General features: G+C 34.0%; 2 protein-coding genes across 2 annotated transcripts; both read left to right on the plus strand.

The window, feature by feature from the left end:
* The first annotated feature begins 11,638 nt into the window (after positions 1-11,638).
* Positions 11,639-13,023, plus strand: LOC105762961 (uncharacterized). Its single transcript, XM_012580962.2, has 3 exons — positions 11,639-12,299; positions 12,434-12,553; positions 12,693-13,023. The coding sequence occupies exons 1-3, from the start codon at positions 11,742-11,744 to the stop codon at positions 12,702-12,704; spliced, it is 690 nt and encodes a 229-aa protein (XP_012436416.1). The 5' UTR covers positions 11,639-11,741; the 3' UTR covers positions 12,705-13,023.
* A 5,873-nt stretch (positions 13,024-18,896) lies between these two features.
* LOC105762959 (PTI1-like tyrosine-protein kinase 2) lies at positions 18,897-22,134 on the plus strand. The gene is made up of 6 exons (XM_012580960.2): positions 18,897-19,805; positions 19,875-19,984; positions 20,064-20,958; positions 21,159-21,392; positions 21,473-21,622; positions 21,766-22,134. The coding sequence occupies exons 1-6, from the start codon at positions 19,563-19,565 to the stop codon at positions 21,916-21,918; spliced, it is 1,785 nt and encodes a 594-aa protein (XP_012436414.1). The 5' UTR covers positions 18,897-19,562; the 3' UTR covers positions 21,919-22,134.
* Positions 22,135-22,174: the final 40 nt, after the last annotated feature.

Here is a 22,174-nt window from a genome sequence, read left to right on the forward strand (position 1 = left end):
CTTTAAACATAGTCAACTATCATTTATAATTCACGTTCCTTTTATTATTTCAACCCCTATTAATTGATTTGGACTTGAGGATGCATATGCAGGTCATACCAGAATATGCAAAATACGTTCGTACACTACACCAAAACAGGCTTTTAGCGACGCTTTTAGCGGCGTTTAGACAAAAAAACCACTAAAAACAAGCATTAGCGGCACTTTTAGGAAAACGCCGCTAAAGGTCGATTATTAGCGGCGTTTTTTAAAAATCGCTGCTAAAAATAAGCATTAGCGGTGTTTATTTGAAAGCGCCGCAAAAAGCCTAAGCCAAACGGCACCGTTTCTGAGTTTTTGGGGGTCTTTAGCGGCGTTTCTATACAGCGCCGCTAATTCTCAGGTCTTTAGCGGCATTTTTTTAAAAGCGCCGCAAAAAGCCTAAACCCAACGGCACCGTTTTCTGAGTTTTTGGGGTCTTTAGCGGCGTTTCTGTAATGCGTCGCTAATCCTCAGGTTAGCGGCATTTTTTTAAAAGCGCCGCAAAAAGCCTAAACCTAACGGCACAGTTTTCTGAGTTTTTTGGGTCTTTAGCGGCGATTCTGTAATGCGCCGCTAATTCTCAGGTCTTTAGCGGCGTTTTTTTAAAAGCGCCGCAAAAAAGCCTAAGCCCAACGGCACCGTTTTCTGAGTTTTTGGGGTCTTTAGCGGTGTTTCTATAAAGCGCCGCTAATGCTCGTGTGTTTAGCGTTTTTAAAAGCTACGCAAAAAGCTTAAGCCCAACGCACCGCTTTTCGAGTTTTGAGGTCTTTAGCGGCGTTTACAGAAGCGCCGCTAATGCTCAGTCTTTAGCGGCGTTTTTAAAAGCGCCAAAAAAGCCTAAGCCCGACGGCACCGCTTTTCGAGTTTTGGGGTCTTTAGCGGCGTTTCAATAAGCTACCGCTAATGCTCAGTCTTTAGCGGCGTTTTTAAAAAGCCATAAAAACATTTTATCTATCTATTTGCTATGTAATTTGTTTATTTATATTAATTAAAATCCAATTTATTTTTAATTGAATATTTGTTAAAATGAATAAATTTGAAATAATGACACGTAGAAATAATTTGAAATAAAAAAACATAGAAAAATATTTGTTAAAATGGAGAAATTACAATACTATTATTTAAAATAATTTTAAAATTTTTGGGTACATAATTGAATGATTTTTAAATTATATATTAAATAATTTCAAATATAATTGTAAAAGATACGATAGTATTATTTTTAAAATATTTAATTTAATTATCATTATAGTTTAGGGTATATATATATGGTTAATTTAGGGTTTAGGGCGGTTTAAGAGGTACAATTTTAAGGTTTATAGATTATGGAATTAGGGTTTATTGGTTAGGGGTTAGAGGTTAAATTTAACCTTTAAAGGTTAGAAGTTTAGGGTCTATGGATTCGGTGTTAGGTTAGAGTTTAGGGTTTAGACTAAGTAATATATATTTTAAATTATATAATATTAAATAATGTTTAGAGGTTAGGGATTTAGGGTTAGGGTTTAGGATTTAGATTAATTAGTGTTTTTTAATTTATATATTAAATAATGTTTAGGGGTTAGGGGTTAGTGATTCGGGGTCGAGTTAGGGTTTAGGATTTAGATTAATTAGTGTTTTTTAATTTATATATATTAAATAATGTTTACGGGTTTGGGGTTAGTGATTTGGGGTCGAGTTAGGGTTTAGGATTTAGATTAATTAGTGTTTTTAATTTATATATTAAATAATGTTTAGGGTTTGGGGGTTTAGGATTTAGGGTTTAGGGTTAAGAGTTAGTGATTTAAAGTTTAGATCAGATTAAGGTTTAAGCTCAGATTAATTAGTTTTATTAATTTATATATTAAATATGTTCTTAATAATAAAATAAATATATTTAAATTATGAGTATATATTTCTAAAATATATTAATTTATATATTGACCGCCCCACATGTGTTTTGTTTCCCAATTTTTCGTCACTACCATACTAATTGATACAATTATATTTGAGACTTGTTAAGGTTTATTTGAGACTTGTTAAATGATACAATTAATTAATACTAAATTTTCTGAAAAATATTTAACCTTAACAATTTGATATTTTTATATGAATATATATATATATATATGTAATTAATTATTTAATTTGGACCAAAATATAAGAAAAATAAAAAATATAAAAGGAAATAAAAAACTAATAATGTTAATTTTATCAAAACTTTTAAAGATTACTTTAAACTTTAATAATTATTTACTAAAAATTTTAATGAAAATACAATAAAAAATAAATAAATAATGTGAAATTTAGGATAGAATTTAAATTCCAAAACGGCACCGATTTGGTAAAAGAATTTAAATTCCTTGGTGGCGGTTTTGCCAAAAACGCCGCTAAAGGTAGACATTACTGGCGTTTTTATAAAAAAAGCCACAAAAAAATTCCAAGCTGTTTTGATACGACGTCGTTTTAGTTTATGGATAAAATTTAAAATTTGGGAAAACGGCGCCGTTTCAGTGGAAGAATAGAATCTATTACTGGCGTTTTATTGAAAACGCCGCAAGGATATATTATAAGTGTTTGTAAAAACGGCGCCGGTTCAATTCAGGTAATTAATTTTTGTGGCGTTTTTTCAGAAAATGCCACAACAGGCACTATAATTTATTAAAATGGCGCCGTTTCTTTACGTGCTTTAAAATATTAGTGGCGTTTCTGTCTAAAACGCCGAAAATGTGAATACAATAGAGGCGTTTGTTTTAAAAACGCCGCAAACGAGACTTAAAATTACCTTAAACGGTGTCGTTTCCTAAGAGGACATTTTTACTTCATCCCTCCCCTCCGTCTCCTTTACCAAAATTTTCAGAACTTAAGCAGAGTAACAGTAGCGATTCGAGAGGGAAGAAAAAAAAATTAGCAACTAAGTTCTAGGAGCCGACATCTCAGGAATCAACTTCGTTTGGAATCGATCTTTACACCATTGTTGGGCAAAGCTGCGAGATTTGTATCCCAGGTAAGCCATTTCTGTCGATGACCGATTAAGATTAAAATTTTAGGGTTTTGTTTTTTTGGGATCTAGGGTTTCGAATAAACTGATTCTGTCATAAAAATTTGTTTATTCGATGAATCGATTGGGAATGGGCAATTTTTATAGATTTCGATTATTTCGTCATAAAAGTCACCACGTTTTTTCATTCTAATTATTTTTGATTTTACGAGATTTCACTTTTCGAACTTCCCTTTTCTTCTAACCGAGAAAGCCCAATCGTTAAAAGCCGTAACGTAAACTACGGTAAGCTTTCCGCTTTCTTCTCGACATCGAATCGAGCCAAGGGTATATTCCTTTTTCGTTGTTGTGATTTGATTTTATCATTTAATTAGAAACTTCTTTTACTTTTTGTAATTTGATTTTACGTTTGCAATTTCCTTTTAATTCGTTCATGTGAAATTGTTCAAGTTTGTGGTTGGATTTCAAATCCGCTCGCTTTTTGTTATACTTTCATTTTGTTGATTTTGGACTAAAACTAATGAAAATAACTAAATTGGTCAATTACGTTAACAAATTGTTCCATGAAATATCCTAATCCTCTTAATTTTTTTATTTATAAATCAATGAAATGGAATGTGCAGTAGCAAAATTCCATATTTAAATATAGTGAAAGTATAAATTTGACTCTAATCCGAAGTACCAAATTCCGCAATGATGAACAGTTTCAAATCAGTAAGCCTTGGCAAGCAATTTTTTGTATTAGACTTTACATTAGATCATTGACGGAACGTGTAAGCTTACACATGCTATTAATTATTAAATTGCTTAAAATAATACTTAAATTACATAAGTTAGTTAATTAAAATACATAAATTACATAACTAATTACACTTATATTATACATAACTTACATTAATATTATACTTAAATTACATAAGTTAGTTAATTAATATTATACATAACTTACATAACTTACAACTTACATAACTTACATTAATATTATACTTAAATTACATAAGTTAGTTAATTAATATTATACATAACTTACATAACTTACAACTTACATAACTTACATTAATATTATACTTAAATTACATAAGTTAGTTAATTAATATTATACATAACTTCAATAACTTACAACTTACATAACTTACATTTTTTAATTATTCGTAAATTACATAACTTACTTAATTTTCATAATAAATAACTTACATAAATAACTTCTTACATAACTTATGTGACTTACATAACTTACATAGCATAATTTTCATAATACACAACTTACATAATTTGGGTAATAAATAACTTACATAATTAGGAAATACTTACGTAGCTTAACTATACTTATTCCTAAATCCTAAACCCGTGTAATTTATTGTCAAGATTAGGCTTCAAGAAATAAGAAATGAACCGGTCTTGGATGAATTTGTCAAGGGTAAGCGACGGTTATCGAAATGGAGTACAAACTTTTCTAGATTTTGCATTTCAATATGCAAGCCAAGAGAACATGATTCTTTGCCCGTGTAAGAAGTGTGTCAACATAAATTGGCATTATCGTGAAGTTGTATACGAGCATCTAATTGTTGATGGGTTTGTTCGTGGTTATAAACAATGGTTTTTTCATGGAGAATGCCCACCTAGTACTTCCTCTTCAAGGATGGATGTATCTTATGATAGTACTACTTACCATCAGTCTGTTAGAGGGGATGACATGAAAGGGATGTTGCGGGAAGCATTTAATATTCACAGTCATGGTTTACAGTCGTTCCCACCCGACTTTGTGCCATTTGATGATTGTAATCTCGGTGGAAATACTTTTACCGAACCCGGAAGAAACCAACATCATGAAGAGCCGAATGGAGAAGCGGCAAAGTTCTACGCGCTACTTAATGAGATGAACGAAGAACTATATGAGGGATCGAAATTTTCGAAAATGTCTTTCTGCATTTGTCTTTTCCAGTTAAAATGTTTGGGAGGGTGGACCGGGAACTCATTGACAATGCTGTTAGAGGTTTTGAGAGAAATGTTTCTGTTTGCAAAAATCCCTCAGTCATGCAAAGATATGAAGAAAATGATAAAAGACTTAGGTCTTGGGTACAACAAAATCCATAGTTGCCCGAATGATTGCATGTTGTATTGGGGCGATCGGAGAAACCAACAGTGCTGTCATGTATGCGACGAATCCCGTTGGATACATAGAAACACAGAAGATGGGAACGACGATGAAAATGATGCACAGCCAAGAAAGAAGCCGGTCAAGATTTTACGGTATTTTCTGCTAATACCAAGGCTTCAAAGGCTTTTCATGTCGTCGAAGACAGCGAAGTCAATGATGTGGCACCATGAAGGACGAACCGATGATGGATTATTAAGGCATCCGGAAGATTCTTTGGCTTGGAAATCATTTGACAATAAATTTCCAAGCTTTGCAAGCGATCCAAGGAGTGTGAGGCTTGGCCTAGCATCTGATGGATTTAATCCTTACAAGATCATGAGTATCGCATACGAGATTTGGCCGAGAGTGCTTGTTCCTTACAATCGCCTCCGTGGATTTGCATAAAGCAATCTTCCTTATCTTATCTATGATTATCCCCGGAGAAAGGGTCCGGAATGATATCGACGCTTATTTACGCCACTTATTGAAGAGTTAAAACAATTATGGGTGGTGTCGAGACATACGATGTCTGAGAAAGGAGAACTTTAATTTACGTGCAGCTTTGATGTGGACCATTAATGACTTCCCCGCTTATGCCAATTTATCCGGTTGGAGTACCAAGGGTCATTATGTGTGCCCTTGTTGTGCTGCACAAACATGTTCGCAATGGTTATACAATGGGAAGAAGTTCTCTTACATGGGGCATCGTCGTGGGTTCAAGCACATCGATATGTTTTGTTTCACCACGAATCAATGGAACCTTTACTCAAGTAAGTTCTAGAAATTTGATAAATATTCATCATTTAAAAATTGTTTATAGTCTAACAAACTGAATTTATTTTTAACATAGTGAGTACAAACAAATATTGAGATCTCGTTCGAGCTCCCGAAGAACACAACATCGAGATATCAATAAGTTGTTTACAGAATCTTTTCATGAATGGTTAAGCCAAACGGTATGTAATTGGAGCTTTCACCGATAAATAATAATATTTACTCAAAACATTTTTAATTACTCAGTTTACTTTCCATTCAATAGGTTTGGAGTGGGAAGAACGTTACCGACGAAGTTAAATGGCTTTCCCAAGGTCCAAATCGGGTGGTTAAAAGATATAGTGCGTTCCTCATAAACAGATTCAGATTTCATACAAAATATCGCGAGAGATTGAGGAGAACGCAAAATTGTGGAATAGTGGTTAATTCCTCAATTACAAGTTATGCTAGGGACAATAATCCTGTGGAGGGACATGTGGAATATTTTGGACTTCTTACTGACATAATTGAGTTGGATTACTACGGCAAATGGAAAGTTGTCTTATTTCGAGGTGATTGGGTCGATGTTAATACTGCACGTGGAATCAAGCAAGATCAATTTGGTTTCACAATTGTAAACTTCGCTCGATTGATTCACACAGGACAACAATTGATTGATGAGCCGTATATATTTTCTTCTCAAGTCAAACAAGTTTTTTACTCAAAAGACCCAACTGATGAGGGTTGGTACGTTGTACTCGTAACATCCCTAGAGACTTGTTTGACATGGGCAAGGGAAGTAGAGATGACATTGACGACGTAACACAAACTTTTCCATTTCCGAATGTAACTTAAATGAAAACATCCCTAGTACTAGTACACAATTTCAATGGGTCCGCCAGATACGAGATGAAGAGATTTACTAATTATAATGTAGTAAGCTTTTACGATTATCTAATTACATCTACGAATGATGATATTTCAACTATTTTATATGTGATATTATTGTTGTAATTGTATACTAAGTTTTCAACTAATTTATTTGTATTGCGATAAAATGCCTAGAAGAAAAGTGCGATCGCACCGTATTGTTCAAGGTACTCCAAACTCGGTGAAACAAACAAAGACCTTGAACAACAGATCGCTATTGGATCTTCGAATGTTCCTACATACACACGAGGAACCTATAGAAGTTCAAAGTAATTTAACATTTAATTTACATGTATGTTGACTTCTTGTTTGTTTTTTTAAATTTCGATATTACAATACTTTTATTTTTCAGATGAAACTGGTGGGACGCGAGAGGTCGCGACATACTGATCGAGCGATTTATACGACCTAGATCCAATGAGCGTGTCCAAGTATCCAAGAATAGCTTTGGTCACTTGTTGGATCGAAGCTCGCTTTTTAGCAGGATACATGGGCATTCTAGCATCGAATGCAAATATGTTGCCAATTAAATTGAAGTCATGGCATAAAGTGCCGAGAGTAACAAGAACCAAGCTCTCGATAACATTAAGGTAACAAAATGTGTATGTCATTTATAATACTTGGGTTTAAGTTTCGTTTACATTTACTTTCTTAAGTTGTGTTTTTGTAGGCTAGATTTGCTCTAGAGGTCTCCGATGCTTATGTAAAGAAGGCATTGGGAAAAGATGGAGAGACCATAAGAGCACTTTAAAGAAAGACTATTTTAAGAAAAAACAACACTCGACAAGAGATTACAAAATGTCCTCACGGAATGCCGAGGTACCAATGGGAAGAGGTCGTTAGATTTTGGACTTCAAGAAAGGAGAGGTATGTGTAACTTATAAAATTTTGTAATTATTTTGGTGTTTAGTATTTCCTAATTAACGTACTAATAATTTCATAATGTAGGATTGTGAAGAAGTTGGAAAAAAAGTAGGCAAGAATAAAATTCACTCGCGCAATTTGGGTCGAAAAGTTTTATGTGTGTAGCTCATGCAGAGGTATTTTCAATTTTTAATATTGGCGATATTTATTACTTACTTACATTAATATTTTTACTATTGTATTGTAGGAATCGTCGTCCGATCAAAAGTTGGACGCCTTCAACTTTTTGACATTACACATAGGAAGAAAGATGGAAACCCTATGACTCAAGTGCAGTAAATTATGGTACGCTTGCTTAATTAATACAATTTCACTTGTTTTAATAATTTATAGTGTTTATTTTCTAATGATTTATTTCATTTATTGTAATGCAAATATTGTTAAGTTATGTTGCATTGGGTTTTTAATATATATTATGCTCCTAACTATTTGATTTATTTTTAGGAAAAATTAAAGGATAAAAGGTGGAGTACGGCGATTGCTTCCAAAGTGATAGTTCTGTTCATATTGACGACATTGATAACCGGATTATCATCAAGTTTTGGGTCCTGAAAGGTATGGTCGGGTTTGATTTCAAGGATCTTTTGTTAACCCATCCCAATATTTTGGATCTAGCTCGCAACAATATATGCCTTCGGGGAGTCGAGCTGAAGCTGAAGTTCAGAGGTTAAGAGACCAGATGGCTCAGATGCAAGCGACAACAATTGAGCAAATTACACAACTTAAAGCGGAGGCAACATCGAGAGAAGCTGAGGTTCAAAAAAGATATGAAGAACTCCAGCTACAACTGAAAGCAGATGCAAAGAATGAGAGAAGTCGAGGTTCAACGAAAGTATGAAGAACTCCAGCAGCAGCTTAAAGCAGATGCGGCAGCAAGAGAAGCAGAGGCGGCGACGAGAGAAGTTTAGGCTGCAGCGAGGGAAGCAGAGACTAAAGTGAGGGAAGCAGAGGCTGCAGCGAGGGAAGCAGAGCAGCGTCAAAAGTTCGATGAACTCCAGCAGCAGCTTCAGAGTATGATGAAGATGTTTCAAAGAATGTAATACCGCATTGCCTTAGACTATCGTATAAATATACTTCGATTTTGACTTTTAATTATCATTTTAACTTTTAACATTTTTGTAAGAATAATACGAATTTTATTTTATTTATTGATATTTATTATTTTATTTGTTTAATATATAGATTTATTACTTTTGGCTGGTTTAGATATGATTTCTTTTGATTTGTTTTTACAGGAGGGCTGAAAATATAAAAAATTTTATTTTACAAATCTGCCAAATTTAGTGGCGTTTTTTTAAAAAAATGCCACTAAATGTGTTGGCCTTTAGTGGCGTTTTTGGTCAAAGCACCGCTAAAGATAAGGGTCTTTAGCGGCGTTTGTGGAAAAAGCGCCACTAAAGATCATGGTCTTTAGCGGCGTTTGGGGAAAGCGCGCTAAAGATTAAGTTCTTTAGTGGCGTTAGGTGGGGTTACCGCTATAGATCGTGGTCTATTACGGCGTTTGAGGGGAAAGTGCCGCTAAAGATTAGGTTCTTTCGTGGCGTTTGTGGTCAAAGCGCCGCTATAGATCAGGGTCTATTGCGGCGTTTGAGAAAAAAACGCCGTTAAAGGTCTTAGTCTTCAGCGGCGTTTGTGCTAGAAGCGCCGCTATAGAACAACACCTTTAGCGGCGTTTATTTCTAAAAACGCCGCTAAAGTTAGCGGCGCATTCATTAGCGGCGTTGGTTGCGGCGCTTTTCAAAGCGCCGCTAAAAGTATCTGCGGCGCTAAAAAGCGCCGCTAAAGGCCTAAAAAAGCGCCGCTAAAAGCCTGTTTTGATGTAGTGGTACTTTCAAGGTATTTGAGCTTCTGATATGTTCTAGACTCCTAAGGTATTAAAAAATTAGCTAATTAATTCACTTTTCAATTTAGTCCTTGTACTATTTATATCCTAACTTAATAAAATTTATTACTAGCTAATTTCATTTATTAATCCAATATTCAACTTGTATCTTTCTCATTTTGACATTCTAGATGGCTCGACTTAACCAATTTGATATTGACATTGACTTTTCCGACATTGATGAAAATCGGATAATTACAAAAAAGTTTTAAAATAGTAAAATGTATCTTGAAATAAAGTATAATTTTGCTAATCACATTTAAAATATTAAAATTTAATATAAAATTTTTAAAAACTACATTTTATAAAATTTATGTATTTTAAAATATTAAAAATTTGATACAATTTTTATTTAATTAAAATACAATCAATTTTTATAAAACTATATTTTAGAAATATTGAATATATCAAATTTTTAATATTTTAGAATACATGAATTTTTAGTTCTTTTTTAGTGTTACTAACAACATGTTTATGGGACTTGGACCCCTATTTAATATCTATAGTAAGCTTTCTTCATCTATTAAAATGTAGATGCTCTTTTGTTCTATGCTAGAATTCTTTAGAATAATCAACCACTCGACAATTGTGATGGACTTTAGAAGAACGATGACATATATGGACACTTGTGGCATTTGATTTGAAATTGTGATCATAAAGATTCAAAAAAATATTTATATTTTAATATTTTAAGGTAACATATGCGTATATTAATATTTGGATATCCACTCTGTCGAAACCATTTTTTTGAAAAAAAACAAAAATTTTAGGTTGTCGACTTTAAAAAATGAAAATTGGGAGTCGCCACCAATCTTTTATTAATGTGTGATTGGGTCACCTAAAAATGACTTTGGTCTACAAATTTTAGAAAACGGTCCGGAGTCGCATTACGTATGAGGAAGGATTAGCACCCTCATTACGCCCAAAAATTGGTACCTAGTTAATTAATTAATGTCTTAATGTCAAAAATTTGAAAATCGTAATCCTTAGCAAAAACTTAAAACGTTACGTATTAAGACCCTTATCATTTCAAAGAAATAAAATACCACACCCAATACGTTAGGGCACGACATTCTAATTTTCCCCAAAAATGAATTAGGGCAAAATACTAGTGCAATAAAAAATGTAAAAGAATATCCATTTATTCAAGATTTAAGAAATCGTGGCCCAATACGTTAGGGCACAATTCCTCTAAAATCCCAAACTCGGAATATTTCCTTTATTATTTTTTTTAAAATATTCATTTCGAGAAATCAATGCGTCACATCCAATACGTTAGGACACAACGTGTTGAATTCCCAATAATGAGTTCTTATTTTTTTATTAAAGAGAAATCTCGATTGTTAGATTTTCAAAAAATCGAACCCAATACGTTAGGGCTCAATTTCCTTGAGAAATCCTAAATACGAGTATTACCTCTATTTTGAAGCGTTTTATTTTAAAATTAAATAAGAGATAGGTAATGTTATGTTGAATATGTGAATGAATGCCCTTAAACAAATATCAATAATAAATACAACAATTTCATAGAAATAATATGAATAAACAAATAAATAAACAAAATAATGACGTGCAAAATATCAAATAAATAGGCAAGATAATAATAAAAATATGCAAACATAAATTAATAAGCAAATAAAAAATATACCTGTACACATAAAAAATACATAAGTTTAAACAATTAATATAATATTAAAATTAATTAAATAAATTAAACATGTGTATATAAAATATAAGTATGCTAAAATTTTAGTATAAAAACATAAATACATGCTTAAATATACATATAAAAATAATAATAATAATTGCATATGAGAATTATAAAATAAAAATTAAAAGAATACAATTGCATTATAAAAAATATTGATTTTTAAAGAAAATATGAAAATGGACTAAATTGGATCACCAGTAAAGATCCAGGGTAAATTCGTAAATAAATAAAGTCTGGAGGACTTAATTGAACGCTCGAATTACATAGAGGTTCTTATATTTAAGACCCAAAATCAAACCGCGGTGATCAGCAATCCTCTCCAATATTTTCACTTTTTTTTTTTTTTTTGCAATTAATTTCTCAAAAAGAAACTGAAAACCTAAGTGACGCCGAAATTTACTACAAGATGCCGAAGAAGATGGGTGTAAACAGCAAAGCCGAGGCGGCGCGTGCGCGCAAGAGCGCCACCGAATCCGATCGGAAAGAGCGTGAATCCCGGGAGAAAGAAGAGAATTACTGGCGCGAAGCCGAGGGTCCCAAATCCAAGGCGGCCAAGAAACGCGAGGAAGACGCAGAGAAACGAGCTGAAGCCGCTGCTCGCCGTGCGGAGGCGCGTCGTCAAGCGGAGATGGAGGAGAAAGAGATAGATAAAGCGATGAAGAAACCAGATAAGAAGGCGAACCGTGTGGCAATTCCCGTCCCTAAGGTGACGGAAGCGCAACTGCAGAAAAGGGAGGAGGAGGAGCAAGCGGAGATGGCGAAGAAAGCGGAGGAGGCCAAGAAGAAGCAGAGTCGGACGGCGGCGGAAGAAGAGTATGAGAGGATGGTATTAGTGACGAATACGAATAGGGATGATTCGCTGATTGAAGCAAGGAGTGTGGAGGAGGCGATTGCGCAGATGGCAGTGGCCGATAACCTCCCCGCCGATCGCCATCCTGAGAGGCGGCTTAAGGCTTCCTTTAAGGTTCAGTACACGCCGCACTGTTGCTTTTCTGGATTTTCAACTACTCTCCCAATTAGATTATTGTTTATAGGATACTATGTTTTGGTGTCTTAATCTGACTGCATAGCAATAAATTCATTGATGAGTGAATGTAGGCATTTGAAGAAGTTGAACTTCCTAGGCTTAAGGAAGAGAAGCCGGGTCTTACTCACACCCAATACAAGGATTTGATATGGAAACTATGGAAGAAATCTCCAGACAATCCTCTAAACCAGGCAAGTTTATAGCCAATTGTCTTAGCCCTCTGATAACTGGAAATGATCTGATGGGTTGGTTTGGTTAGGTTTAGTTCACTACCAATGAACATTGCTAATGGTCCTAGTGGTTAAAATCATTTTTATTTTTCACGTGCAGATGTCCGAGTGATCGATGCAAAATTTTCCTCAGGCGAGTTTTCTTTGGAACAAATTGTGTGCAGAGATACCTTTCGCTGTTTATAAACTTGTGTGTGGGGGGTTATCTGATAAACTTCATGTGCAGTGTCTGCTAAGTGCTGAAAACTAAATAAAAAATTATTTGTAGAATAATACTGGCTATCTATTATTACTGTTCAAGATCCTATATATGTGTTTAGTTAGTTTAACTTGGTTTGTTGCCCACTTTCATAAAAGATTGACTGATGTACGCACAGAGGAATAGTGCAAATTACTGATTAATTTTCTATTATAATGAAGTTTTTACATTATATGCATGTGATTAAAAATCACCTTAGGCTTGCTTCTGAACCTTGCTTCTGAACTAGCCTAAGTTATCTATGTAACAGGTCAATTTTGACCTGGGTCTAAAGACCCAAAACAAATAAAAATAAAGTCCATGTACAACAGGCCTAAACGGCCCAAATCTAAAACCCTAAACGGCCCAATAGGGCCCAAAAATTAAACAGCATCATGGAACCCTAGGGTTTCCTCCCTCTCTCGCGCCACAGCTGCCCCATGTGCGCCCTTGGCACGCACCACGCCTGATGACGATGCCTCCACCAAAATTTGCACCAAAACGGCAAGTTAACCTTGCCACAGACCTGCAAACAGGGAAAACAAACACAGGAACAGCAACGCAAGTAACAGAGAAATAAACAGTAGTAAAAAATGTAAAACAGTGGCTATAAAGCCACAACAATCAGTTTTGTAATGGGGACACACAGAATCGAATACTCAGAGAGAACTCAAAATCAATAGAAAAATTTCGAAAGGTTTACATCTACTACTATTTCTTTAAATTTTTGTTTCATTTTTGGTCTACTGCCATTTTATTTTTATCATATTTACACATACGAAAGTAAAAAGAAAAAAAAACTGACCTAGATTCGGGTTTTCACAGCCGAGGACGACCGAGGGAGCCACCTCCGATGATAGGTGGCCGGAAACCGAAAGGTTTCTTGAGATTTGGGGCCTTTTTGTTAATATTTTAGAGATTTTTTGGGGTAGATTTGGGTTTAAGGGCTTTAAAGGACTCAGACCGGAAATTTTAGCCTTTTTTAGGCCACCGCATGCTGCGGCGCCGTCGTCGACGGCCGGAGGCCAATGCGGTGGCCGATGATCGGAGCTGTAGCCGGACCAAGGCCAGATTGAGGGGCTAGGGGAGAGAATTTTTTTGAGTCTTTCTTCTTTTCTTTTCTTTTTTTTTTTGTGAAGGGTTAAAAATGAATTTTTTTGAAATTTTGGGGCTTTTATAGGGTACCAAAACGGTACCGTTTTGATGTTGCCCCCAGATGCCTAAAACGACGCCGTTTTGCCCCATTCGACCTGTGCGGTGACCCGACCCAGGGGAAGGATCCGCTTGTTTTTGAGATTAGGGTTATTTACCCTTTTAGTCCTTCCGCCTTTTAGTGATTTTTCAATTAAATGTTTTGGTTGTTTTCAATTGTACCCCACAATTTGTTGCGCTTTCAATTTGGCCCTTATCTGAACGACGTCCTTTTGGGGGAAAGGAAAAATTATCCTTTTAGTCCCTCCAAGCTACGCGCGTGTTCAAATTGGTCCTTCTCTTTCTTTTCTTTTTTTTGGATTTTGCCCCCAATCTTTGTCTTAGTTTCAAAATTAGTCTTTTTTTTGTTATTTTTTATTTTATTAATTAATTCGGTTATATTTTATTTGTTTATTCCTCACTATTACGTTATTATATTGTGCTATTATTTTTGTATTAATATTGTTATTATTGTTATTTTATTCATTTATCTAAGTTTAAATATCTTTTAATCTTGTATTATTATTATTATTATTATTATTATTATTTACTTATTTATACCATTTAATTTTAGATTTAATCACATATATACATATATATCTTTGATTTATATACATATTTACTTATATATATTTTACGTACTTTATAATTTATTTATACATACATACATTTTATAATATATATATATATATATATATATATATGCATATACACGTACATATTTTGTAACCTATATATATATATGCATGCTTATATATATATATATATATATATATATATATATATATATATATATATCTTGTAACTTATATACATATCTATATATATCTACATGCATGTCACTTTCATAAATATATATATTTATATATATTCTTTATATTTTAAAATATACCCTTTTTACACATTTTTTATATTTTACAATTCATATATACGTACTTATTTTTCGTATATTTTACAATTTATATATATACATATATATTTCTACATATATATATCCATATATTTTTATAGTTTTGTTCATTTCCTTTATTTATTTATTTATTTACATTTTCATTATTATTTAAAAAAGAATGTTTTAATTTTATTTAATTTTATTTGCTCATATACTTGTTATTTTGTATAATTGATTTGTCCTTTTATTTATTTATTTATTTTAGTTGTTGTTGTTGCTCATATTATTTATGTGTACACCATCGTATTCATTTTTATTTTGTTACAAATATTGACACTGTGTTTCATTTCTACTATTTCGTGTTAGATTAATTTATTTCAAGGCATAAATTACGATTTTTGAATAAGCAAAATCTTGTGTTTAGATTCGAGAAGGTCGTACCCTAACTTACTGGGTTTTAATTTTCACAATTAGTCTAAATACACGAATCCTTTCAAACTCAAGTTTTAAACGATCTCGGGAATTAAGAGGAGATCGTGTCCTAACTTACTGGGCATGATCCTTTTTTTTTTGAGAGATGGCTAAATATCTTTTAAATAAGTAAATTTTTGGCATTCATTCGCGCATTGGGAATTCAAGACATTGTGTCCTAATTTACTGGATATAATTCTCTTTCTCGATTAACGTGAAATATGCCATTTTCTCGAAAATTTTCAACATTTCAATAAATAATCGCATTTTAAATCTTCTTTAAAGTTTTTAATCTTCGACGCTAAGACATTAATTAATCAACTAGGTACCAATTTTGGGCGTTACGAGGGTGCTAATCCTTCCTCGTACGTAACCAACTCCCGAACCCGTTTTTCTAAATTTCGTGGACCAAAATCGTTGTTTTAATAAAATCAAATTATTTATTAAAAACGACCATTTTTCAAGGTGACCCGATCACACCTTATCAAAAAGGATTGGTGGCGACTCCCGTATTCGTTCTTATTTTTAAAATCCAAGTCAACCCCGTTTTCACAAAAAAATGGTGTCAACAATCTAACTCTAGGATTGGAATCTGGATTAAATAAGAAATTTTGATGCTTCAAATCTGTGAAATGTTATTTATCTTGCTGTGCAACAATTAGATCTTGATGCATCTATTCAGATCTTGTAAGTGTATTCTTGTGGTTAAATGCTGAACATTGTGGAGCTTTTTGGCACGAGCTTATTGAAAATGCTTTACTGAAAATACCATTTGATTTCTATCGATCAAAGACCATAATGCCTTAGATCCAGTAGTGCCAACAGGCATTAGCTCATAGTGTGCTTTAATTGCTTTCTTTTAATGACCATACCAGGCAAAGTCTGTTAGTTGATTGGCGGTTTCTTACCTATGTGATTAAGTTCCCGTTTTACCTTTCAAGGATGAGCTAACCAAGAAGACTCGTTACGTTTGAAGTACTATTGATACTTGGACATGGGTGTGAGACTCGAATACAGTATGTTTACATGAAGAGTTGGATTTTCAGTGGTCTTAGACGAATTCACCTCAAAATTATGTTTGATCTGCATATGATACAACAAACTCTTGTTTTTCTGACTTAGAAATCTGTACCTATTTTGGATATCTTTGAAAAACATGTTTCGTGAGTTTGACATGGATTAAGATCCTGTAATGTTATATCGATTTGCTTCTTTAAAAAGCAGATATATGATTGTAGGTGGCTACTTATGTTGCTATGTTCCTTCTCTGCAATTTCGGAAATAGTGTAAAAGAAGTCTGTTGAATAAATTCGAGTTTGTCCAAGGATCTCAAGAACAATTAAGGGAAAACAAAAAGAATAAAGAAATCTAGTAATGAATAAAGAAAAAGCATGATTGATTTTATTGCATTTGTTTTGGGTTGAAATTTGCTTTTGAAACTAGAGCTGCCTTTTGTTTCATTTTTTTATTATTATTTTTCTAGTTATATGGAGTTACCTAAACTTAGCTATTCGGTGCTTAAATGTAGTACTTAAATTTAGAAATAATTAATCAATATTTTTTGTACCTAACTAACACAGTTAAAATATAATGATGTGAGTCATTAGTATAATGACATTTGATAGTCTCATATTTTGACACGTAAATTTTTTATTTATAAATTTTAAATTTTTACCACTTGTCAAAATTTTATGTTGTCATATGTTATTATGCTATTGATTTTAGTGTCACATCAATGTATTTTAACGGTAATAGTTAAGTATCTAAAAATACATTAAATTGGTTTCTAAATTTAGGTACCAATAAAATTGAAAAAGATCTGTTTAAATATCAAGTAGGGGATAAATAGTCGATTTAGTACCTCCATATATACCAATCTTAAAATAAACCCACACAAGAGGTTCTCGAGTTGCAATTAGTCGAAGTTATAAGTGTAATCAATGTTAGATGAGATTAGTAAATTTACAATTTGATTATTCAATAATTTATAATTTAATCACTCAATTATTAGTAAATTTATAACTTGATCACTCCCATGTTTCATTAAATAAAATGTGATATTAAGTCATTTTATATCCTCTCAACCAAATAAAAATCTTAGATTTTTTTCTTTAAATTTTTTGTTTTAATCCAACTAATTAAATAAAAAGTATATTGTGAAAAGAAGGGTTGATGAACTTTATTAATGAAATAATAAGTGTTTAATTACAAGATAATCTAGTAGTACATCTCTTTAATTAGTTTTTTTTTTTTGGTTGAATAGAAGCAGGAGCAAGGGATGTACATTTGGCTATCTAACCAATGACAATTATCTAATAATAGCAGCCTCAAAATCTCATGAGGAGTATCGTAAGTTTTTAAACAGTAGCCGACCCTTAGAAATTGCAGCTACCCATCAGCTACTGTGTTCCCTCTCTCTGTACATGTTGCACTTTAACTATCCAGTCCCTTTTGAGCATTTCCTTGGCAGCGCGCAAAAATCCACTTCCCCGATTCTCTGCCTCGCATCCTAGGAGCATATGGACAGCAGTTGCACTATCAATTTCCAACACCACTCGTCGATCGCCCATTTGCCAAGCCTGCACCAAGCCATCGTAGACATCCCAAGCTTTTGTTTCCATCACCGAACATATCTCGATACTCCTGGAATAACCCCGCAACTATTGTCCATGAGAATCTCGAATAACCCCGCCACTAGCTGCTATCCCATCCCCAGTTCGGAGGGCTCCATTCGAGTTCACCTTGTACCATCCATCTGCTGGCCTTTCCTCCAATCTGTAACTCCGGCTCAGAACCCCCTCATGGTCTTTGTAGTCTAAGTCAAACAGCATCCCATTTCTCTGTTTCCAAAGGTGCCAACAGACCGCTCCAAAGATCACCTCCTAGTCCTGTGAAGCCTCATCTGACATTTTTTTAGATTATTTTTTATATAAAAATAAATTTAAAAAATATAATACACAAACTACATTAAAAACATTAAAATAGATATTTTTTAATAAATTGAAAATAAAATAATAGTAAAATTAACAATAAAATAAAATTTATATAATATAATAATAGAATGATAGCAAAATAACAATAAAACAACAACAAAGTAGAAGATTTGGGTCGGGCCAAAAATTTTTACATGAGGCTTGATCCATCTAGAAAATGGACTTTATCTTTTATCTAAATTCATTTTTCGAGCCTATAAATTTCTCAGATCTCTCTTATTTTTTGGACGAAACTTCAAGTTTGAACGAATAGTTTTATTCATGATCAAATCTAAGTTAAAAATGATTAAATTATAAATTTACTAATGGAGTGATGAAGTTACAAATTTGCTCGTTCTTCCCACATCTAACGTTAGTTAAACTAACTTTTGTAAATAACTTGTTGAAGTTAAGTTACTATAAACTTACTAATAATTTAGTCCTTTTTTAAGTACTCCCCTCTTTCAAATGGTGTTTTGAGTGAGATTAGCTATATAGCTTGCTTTTTATTTGATCATTTGTGTTTTTTATTTCTGGGTTTATGGTTTTCGATGGCGATGAGTCTAGAAACTCCACACATGCAGGGGTGGTTCAACTCAAGAGATAAACTATTTAGCTCCTCCTCCTCTTTGTTCAAATTCCGTAGAGAGAACCCTCAAATGGGCTTTCAGATGTCAAGCTCTTTCATGGAACAATGCAATAGATGTTTGAGCTATGAGCCATTAGAAAGCAGGGAAACTGTGAAAAGTGCTGCCTGTGATAAAAAAAAGAAGAAGCATGAACCGTCTTTGCATTTAGACAAGTGAAAGGATATACATATTTTATTTACAATTTTTAATGATTTTTAAGAATTTGTTTACTTTAGTCCCCTGAAGTACACATTAAGCCTTTGGATTTAGGGATATTGAAGTTGAAAAATATTAATTGGAGGGTTTTTCTTTTTTGAGCTGAATTGAGGCTAGTTAGGAGCTTAAGCGTGGGCACTTGATATCTTGTTGTAACTACTTCACCAAACTGAAGTAATTACTTTGCCAATTGGGAGAATGTGTACACATACCACTGCCCACTAATTGATTTAAAGCTCTGTCCTCGTCCTCCCCAACCAAACGTCAAATTCCAAAACCCTAAAATCTGAAAAAAATAAAAATAAAGGACCTCGTTATGAACTGGAATGGTGGCTGAAGCTTGTTAGATATAATCTGAATCATGGGTGGAAATGCAAAGATCAATTGCAGAATTATGTCTTATCTGAGTGGCAAGACAGTGAAGAACAAAACCGTAATAGTTGGTCTAAAATCTGATAACTGCAGCCGAGAAATGCTGCTCCAGTTACTCTGCCTGCTTGTCAAGCCGGGTGACAATGTTTTAGCAGTACATGTCCAACAAATGAATGATGCTTTCGATCCCAACACTTTCCACATCCATGAAGATCTCTGTAAATCCAAACAGGTAAAAGTATGATTTAAGATAATTACATTACGGAACTGGACTTCTTATTTATCTATTTTCCGGATGCAGGTTGATTTTCTTGTTAAAATCTGTACTGGAAACTCCTATATCTCAGTGCTATCTCATCAAGTTCGAGAACATTATGCTACAATCCTTGCAATTGGATGCAACATTTCAGGGTAATGAGAAGACTGTTTAATGTTTAATGAATCTCCATATGTTTCTATCTGATATTTCCATGGTTTTTGTTTTCTGTAGGCCAAAGAATTTGGCTGTAAGCACTTGTCTTAAAAGTTTGCCACCCACATGCACCCTTTTGGTGATGGACGGTGCTGGGAGAATTGTAATCCGACAGCAGGGAACTTCCCAGCAAGGTTCTGCAGGTGTACCTTTTCAACCTTGTTTATCATCTTCCCAGGCAAACTCTGTGGTTGATCAATCGACAAGCTCCCGTCAGTTACAAAAGTCGTTGACGGTACCATTGTCTTCAGCATCACCGTCAACATGTCGAATTGATAGCGAAGGACATTACATTCTCAAGAAGAAAGTTCCTGGACATCAGTTTAAAAAGTCATTCACTATGCCATCTTCTTCTGCATCATCGTCATCCACATGGCAAACCAGTGGTGGAGGCCAGCAGAATCCGAAGAAAAATGTGAATGTGACGAGGAGGTTTTGCAGGATGGCATCCCAAGAAGCAGTATGGTCCTGCAGACGGTTTAGACTGGAAGAGCTCAGTGTTGCCACGGATAATTTCAGCCCCACCATGGTGATTGGGAAGGGAGGAAATGCTATGGTGTATCAAGCTAATCTCGAGGACGGTCATGCTGCAGCTGTGAAAGTCCTCAAAACCACACGTTGGTCTGCAAAGGATCTTCTTCGAGAAGTAGAGACATTATCCAGCATAAATCATGAGAACATAGTTGAGATAATTGGGTACTGTGATAGCAAAGAATTGCATGCAATTGTTTATAATCTTCTAAATGGAAGCTTGAAACAATGTTTAAAACAACTCAAGTGGGCTGAGAGGATGACTATTGCAATTGGTGTAGCCAAGGCCCTGGACTACCTTCACCATTCTTGTGATCCTCCCATCATTCATAGAAATGTGAATCCATCTAACATTCTTCTCTCTGATAATTGGCAACCGCAAGTAAGTATACACCCATGTTCAAATGTCTTTGATGCTTAATAGACAGTTTCTCTTTCAATTCGGCTTCTACTCTTAATACAGCCAACATTAGAACCTTAAATCTGAAGTGTATGCTGAGATATATGCATCTACTTCAAGATGCATTTTATAAAGCAAAATAACTTTCCCTACTCGCAACTTATGCTGGATATCTTTTGTAGCTCTCGGGTTTTGGAGCAGCTGTAGTGCATAATCAATCTTATCAAGTCTCAGCAAACACAAAGCCAATTGACATTGTTAGGACATTTGGATACTTGGCACCAGAGTACATGGTGTGTGGAAAGATTGATGAAAAGATAGATGTTTATTCCTATGGGGTTGTGCTACTGGAACTTATTACAGGGAAAGACGCTATTCAAAGCAACCAGAGAAACCATGAAAGCTTGGTGCTTTGGGTAATATATTGACATGTTATACCATAAATCAAGTTTTTATGTCTAAAAGCTTTAAGTTTTACGGTCTAACTATCTTTCAGGCAAGATCTTTACTGCGGTTTGGCCTATGTGAGCATCTAGTTGATCCTTTCTTGAACCAAAATTACAAGAAGGAAGAGATGGAAGTAATGATGTTTATAGCACGCCTCTGCCTCGTGCATTCATCTTCCCAAAGGCCAACAATGAAGATGGTGAAATTTCTTTTTTTTTTTTAGATAAATTTTGCTTTTCAATCACTTCGGTCATCATCTATCATCTTTGAATTCTATCATAATCAATTAATATAGAGCTGTACCGATCAATGAGGATCATGTTATTTGCTTTGTTTGGACAGATACGAAGGTTATTTGAGGACTCAGAGTACTGGCTAGAGATGCAAAGGGAGAAAGATCAACTCCTAAATGGACTTGGTTCCATAGGTGAAACAGATATGTTGAGACGATATGAGTTATCAAGTGTTGGAACCATGGCATTGGACAATACCTAGATAAGTCATAAAAATTTCCTATCTTTTTCCTAACTAAACTGGATCTGCTCATGCAAAATAGATGACCATCCAACCAAATTTGATCTCTTCTAACCTATCCGGCCTGTAAATATAGATCAATTATAGGCCAGAATGAGCTAATTTTCTACAGCTTTCTCGCCCATGTCTATGACTTCATATATGCAGCAATATAAAACCTATTCTATTTTGCATCTATTCTGGCTTCCAGCTTTGTGCCGTAACATCTTTTATTCAT

The sequence above is a fragment of the Gossypium raimondii genome, chromosome 12 (assembly GCF_025698545.1).
Source record: "Gossypium raimondii isolate GPD5lz chromosome 12, ASM2569854v1, whole genome shotgun sequence".
NCBI lineage: Eukaryota > Viridiplantae > Streptophyta > Magnoliopsida > Malvales > Malvaceae > Gossypium > Gossypium raimondii.